Source organism: Paroedura picta, chromosome 16 (assembly GCF_049243985.1).
Source record: "Paroedura picta isolate Pp20150507F chromosome 16, Ppicta_v3.0, whole genome shotgun sequence".
NCBI lineage: Eukaryota > Metazoa > Chordata > Lepidosauria > Squamata > Gekkonidae > Paroedura > Paroedura picta.
Genome location: NC_135384.1, coordinates 4,046,105 through 4,052,131, shown reverse-complemented (window position 1 = coordinate 4,052,131; position 6,027 = coordinate 4,046,105). Strand labels below are relative to the sequence as shown.

At 41.2% G+C, this 6,027-nt stretch overlaps 1 protein-coding gene across 1 annotated transcript; it reads left to right on the top strand.

The window, feature by feature from the left end:
* Nucleotides 1-564: 564 nt before the first annotated feature.
* Nucleotides 565-4,023, top strand: LOC143825746 (vomeronasal type-2 receptor 26-like). Its single transcript, XM_077314038.1, has 4 exons — nt 565-1,377; nt 1,812-2,039; nt 2,539-2,665; nt 3,122-4,023. Exons 1-4 carry the CDS (start codon nt 565-567, stop codon nt 4,021-4,023), a joined length of 2,070 nt encoding a protein of 689 aa, XP_077170153.1.
* Nucleotides 4,024-6,027: the final 2,004 nt, after the last annotated feature.

Genomic DNA, 6,027 nt, shown 5'->3' with positions numbered 1-6,027 from the left:
CATATTTCCTCATTGTAGTTGTTAGATAAATCTTTCACTGCTCATGAGATCAGCATGATGCAGTCATTAAGAATGGCAGCCTCTAATCTAGAGACCTGGGTTTGATTCCGCACTCCTTCACGTGCAGCCTGCTGGGCGACCTTGGACAAGTCTTGGTCCTGTTAGAGCTATTCTCACAGAGCAGTACTGTCAGAGCTCTCTCAGCCGGTTGTTTGTTGTGGGGAGGGGAAGGGAAAGCAATTGTTAGCCTCTTGGAGACTTCTTTGGATCGTGAAAAGCAGGATATAAAAAACAACTTTTCTTCTTCTTAAAAGTTTCCTATTACCACTTAGTCTTTAGCACCAATAAGAGATTTTGTGTGTAAATGTTTATTTGTAGGTGCGTTGAAGCTTTAAAAAAAGATTGAAAAATTTAAATTAGGAAAAAAATATTAATAAATGAAAATGCCCAAGATACAGTTTCTATTCCTTTTTTATGGCTTTCTCACTAACTCTTGTGTAGATTTCATATGGGACATTTGAGTCCTCATCAAAGGAAGAAACTCGTTTCCCTTCATTTTACCGCATGGTTCCCAATGAAGCCCTTCAGATCATAGGGATTGTCCAATTGCTGCTGCATTTCAACTGGAAATGGGTTGGCCTTATTGTGATAGAAGATGACGATGGGGATAATTTCTTACGTTTGGTGGAGTCTCTGTTTTCTGGGAGTGGAATCTGCTCGGCTTTCACCAGGAGAGTTCAGAAGCACGGCCGAATCATCGATACAAATGAAATTCTCTCTTCTGTTATGAACAATGTTCCAGATTTCCTGGAGAGCAACGCCAAGGCTTGTGTCGTTTATGGGAACCCTCAAACCGTCTCATGGCTGCAACTGATGATATTGTTGGCTACCACTATACTCCCATTTCAGTTCCCGCACTATAAGAGTAAGGCTTCTGCAGGGAAAGTATGGATCATGACATCCGAAACCGATATCTTAGCCAATCTCTTTCAAAGGACTTTTGATATTCAAACGTTGCATGGAGCTCTGTCCTTCGCTATTCACTCAACCGAGATTCCAGGATTCCAAGACTTTCTTCAGGATACAGACCATTTGGGGGAAATGGGAAATACATTCATCCAGGAGTTCTGGGAGCAAGCATTTGATTGTTTCATTCCAAGCTCTGCTCAATCAGATGACGACAACAACACATGCACAGGGGAGGAGAGCTTGGAAGATCTTCCGACAACCTACTTTGAAATGAGCATCAATGGGCACAGCTATAGCATCTGTAATGCTGCCTATGCTGTGGCTCATGCCTTGCACGCCATTCAGATGTCTAGTTTTGCCCTGAGAAGAGGGAAGGATTCTGGGAAACTGAATGTGCAACCCTGGCAGGTAATGTCTTCTCGATGAGCAAGAAAAGGGTGTTGGCATGATGGAAGGTCCATGAAAGAGTGGAAACGTGCAATCCTCAGTTTTTGTTCTGGCCATTCATTCACCAGATGCGGCTGCTGCCTCTCCCCATCCTCTCCCCTCCCTTTCCATCCGAAAATGGATTTAACATCAGAATTGGACAGAAAGGAGCGTTCTATGGGGGGGGGGTTAGCTTAATTTTGAATTGCTAATTTTTTAAATATTTATTTGTATATCTCTACCATTGTTAGCTGCCCCAAGCCTGTTTCCAGGGAGGGGCGGCCAATAAATCTAAATCATCACCATCATCTCGTCTCTTTTGAAAGCAAAATGTGTTTAAGAAGGTTGTGTGAAAGTCTCAGTGACAACACCCTCTGCTTCTTGTCCTCTGCTTCTTATTTCTCTTTTTCTCCTAGCTCCACTCATTGCTTCAGGGGATTTCATTCAACAACAGTGCTGGAGAGCAGATTGTGTTAAATGAAGATGGGGAATTAGCTGCTGGATTTGATATTACCAATCTGCTCACTTTCCCAAACAACACCTACATCAGGGTCAAAGTTGGAATGGTGGATCCTCAGGCTCCTCCAGGCCGAGAGGTCACCATTGATGAGGGCAGCCTTGAGTGGCACCCAGAACTCATTCAGGTAGGAAGACAAAAAGGGACACAATAAAATCAGAGTCCAGGAGCACCTTTAAGACCAACAAAGATTTATTCAGGGCGTGAGCTTTCGAGGGCAAGCACTCTTCGTCAGACCTGAATGAAAAGGAGATGTCTTACAAATATCTTGGCCCTGGTCAAGGTTGCTCTCACCAATTTGGGGCTGGGAAACCTGAGCAGGATTTGGATGCTCCATCTTAACATTCTTTGGGGGATCACAGGGGAAGAAATAGTCTCATCATATTGCAAAATCTAAGCAGGATCAGTTCTGGGTCTGGGAGACCACATAGGCAGTCTGGGAAGAGGAAATCAATGGCAAACTACTACCAGTAGTACTTGAAAATTAGTTGATCATTACATGGCCAGTAAGATAAGTTCATTTTTACCCCTTGAATGCCCAACATTAAACATTCACAGGTCCTACATGAAGCAAACTTTTAAAAAGATTTTTTGAACAACAATGCCTTTCTGTTGTCCTAGTATAGGTGCCTCCATCCTCTTTGTGCAATGACTATTGCCATCCCGGTTTCAGCAAGAAAAAGAAAGAGGGGCGGAAATTTTGTTGCTATGATTGTGTTCTGTGTCCAGAAGGGAAGATCACAGACCAAGACGGTAAGAGATATACTCTTAACAAATAGGATTGCAACCTAATCTCTGAATTCTATTGGTGCGATGGCGGAAGGTACAATCCAGTGGGGAAAATATGCTAACAGCAGTAGTGCTTTTTAATCATTTCTCCAACTGCATTTAGTCATTTGTTTAATAATCTGAAGAAATCATAAAATATAAGAAAATTAGAATATACAAAACAGAGCCTTGTTATATCTCAGCAATGTCCCACCTAGTCCAGCATCCTGTGATACAACGAACAATGGCCATTCTGTTAGGATGGACGTCCAACACCAGGGCAAAGATTTTAAAAAAATAAGTAGAATGGTTTTAAAATCAGCAAAACCAGGTCTGATATAGCCAGATTTTCCACTCAGTATCATTTATTTCCTTCCCACGTAGCTTTTGCTTAGGCTGGAACACCGGCTGAATCCAAATGAATTTTGTTTTGTTTTTCAGATATGGATCATTGTATCAGTTGTTCGGAAGATCACTATCCAAATAAGGAGCAAGATAACTGCATACCCAAGACAATAAGCTTCCTGTCTTTAGAAGAACCGTTGACCATTGCTTTAGCCTTTTGGGCTTTTTTTTCTTCTCTGCTCACACTGCTGGTGCTTGCAATCTTCATTAAGCACCAGGATACCCCCATTGTCAAAGCCAACAACTGGAGCCTCACCTACATTCTTCTTGTCTCTCTCCTTCTTTGCTTCCTCTGCTCTTTGTTCTTCATGGGACGTCCTACTAAGATGTTCTGCCTCCTCCGACAAACGACTTTTGGCATCATCTTCTCCATAGCTGTTTCTTCTGTGTTGGCAAAAACCATCACAGTGGTGGTGGCTTTCATGGCCTCCAAGCCAGGAAACATTTTTCACAAATGGGTGGGCAAAAAATTGGGTCATTCAATAGTCTTTTCCAGCTCTTTTGTTGAAGTTGTTATTTGTGTTGTTTGGCTAGCAACCGCTCCTCCATTTCCAGATTTGGACATGCACACACTGACAGAAGAAATCATAGTGCAATGCAATGAAGGTTCGGTTGCCATGTTTTACTGCGTCCTGGGTTACATGGGAATCCTTGCTAGCATCAGCTTCATGGTAGCTTTCCTAGCCAGGAAATTGCCCAACAGCTTTAATGAGGCCAAATTCATCACCTTCAGTATGTTGGTCTTTTGCACTGTTTGGCTGTCCTTTGTCCCCACCTACCTGAGCACCAAAGGGAAATACATGACAGCCGTGGAGATCTTCTCTATCTTGGCTTCCAGCACTGGGCTCCTGGGCTGCATTTTTTTACCCAAATGCTATGTCATAATATTGAGGCCTGAGCTGAACAACAGAGAGCAGCTAGTTAGGAGAAAACATTAAGTAAAGAATTGCTACACTGTTGATAGCTTCTAGCTCTAAAGCCATTTTATTCTGGCTTCAGACCAGACTATGAGACAGAGATGCAGATGGTGATTTTAATCTATGATGCCATCTGAACGTAGGCAAAGAATGTGCCTCTTTTATCTGTTGATATAATTGCATTTATCAGCTTTTATGATATGTACTATACTATCCCTAAATATCTGGTCATTGGCCTGTTATTTCTTGCGCATTTATACTCCCTCTGAAAAGTCCAGTGAATATGGTTTTAATAAAATTCTGATTACTATCTTGAATGCTTTAATTGATCCTCCACACTTATTTAATCCAACGACCCCAAATTACTAAACTTGCATGCTCACTGAAAATTTGTTTTAGCAACAGATTTTTATCATTGTGATGATTTTATTATATACAGCATTCTCCAAAAATTAGGGGGGTTGAAGTATGACAAACATCACTTAGGAAATATTGGTTACAACTATTTAGGAGCTCATTGCATATAATATTGTTATATTTTTAAATATGGGGGGTAGAATTTTAGGTTTGAAACTTCCATTGTTGGACATTGACTATGGTACAATATTAGAGACAATTAGAGACACTCAAGACAATTAAAACCTCCCTTGTGTCATTTTGCCTAGTTACTTGTTGAGAGAGAGGTCATATCACTATGAAAAAGCCTCTGCTATACAGACAGATAGTCCCAGGTTCAATCTGCAGCATCTTCAGTTAAAAGGCTTAAGCACTAGATGAGGTGAGAGGGTTGTAGCTACTTACCACTCAGGTATAGCTGATTTTAGGGACAGCTTAAAACTCAATACCACTTTAAAACTTCTTACACCTATACATTAAAGTTACAATGCCAGAGACTAGGGATAGTGACTTCTCAAATAAAGACTAAACATAAGGCAGGTTTTTATAACAAGAAAACAACAAAATAAACTACAGACATTAAATACAGCTAGGTCTTTAAAAAACGAAAGAACAGGAGGGTCCAATATTAAACTCCATCTAAAATTTTAAGCTAGTTCTCACATTCTTTAAAAAGGGGGAGGAGGATTTCCCTACAAGAAAAAAAAAGTAGTTAAGAACCACCTGTAACCACTGAGGCTATTCTGCTATAGTCCCCTGTAACCCAAGCTTAGAAACGCTAAATCAATATTTGAACTTAAACTAGCATTTGTAATAAAAGGCAGCCTGAGAAGGCTTTAGTAGCTCTCTTTCAGCATGACCTACTGTTAAGCAACCAGAGGGCATGTCACCCATCCTCTTTTATTGGTCAGCTCCCAATCAATGTGATTGGCTCAAGTAGGGAGTGGCATTTTGGCCCAGGCTATTTATTTAGGGTTCCTACAAGCAGGCCATAGTTCTGTGAGATTTCAGGCCTGCTCTAGTGAAGAAGTGTCTTAGTTCTAGTGGCAAAGTGTCTAAACGGAGGGGATAAACCGGTGATTTTACCAGACATGCAAATTTAGCAGCTGGTTGAGGAAGCTAAGGCACTTGTCCCTCCATGTCCCTAAGAGGATAAGCAAACTTTCCACAACAAATCACTTCACTCTGTGGCTTTCATGTAGTTATTGAAAAGTATAGGGAACAAGGTAAAATCCCCTAGGCCAAGGGGTTGAGCAGCAGCCCCCAAAGTCATCTCCTGTAACTTATTGTCCTGTAGGATTGGAATAATCATAAAATGGGTGCCTCCTATCCCAGAAGGCCAGTCTGGAAACGTACAGTGATCAATGGAATCAAATGTTACTGTGTCTTCCATTTCCCAGTGAATGACATCAGCCAAATCTGTTTAAATCCAATAGCCATGCCAGAAACCGGAATTAGAGTGGATCCAAACAATCCAGTCCATCCTGGAATATTTTCAGTTATCCAGTGACTGTCATGCAGTTACTCAAGACTTGGAACATTTGAGACTGGCCAATAGCTACTGTTATTCAAACAGATGACTCCAGATGACCAATTTAGCTTGACTTAGTTTGAAAATAAGATTAGGTG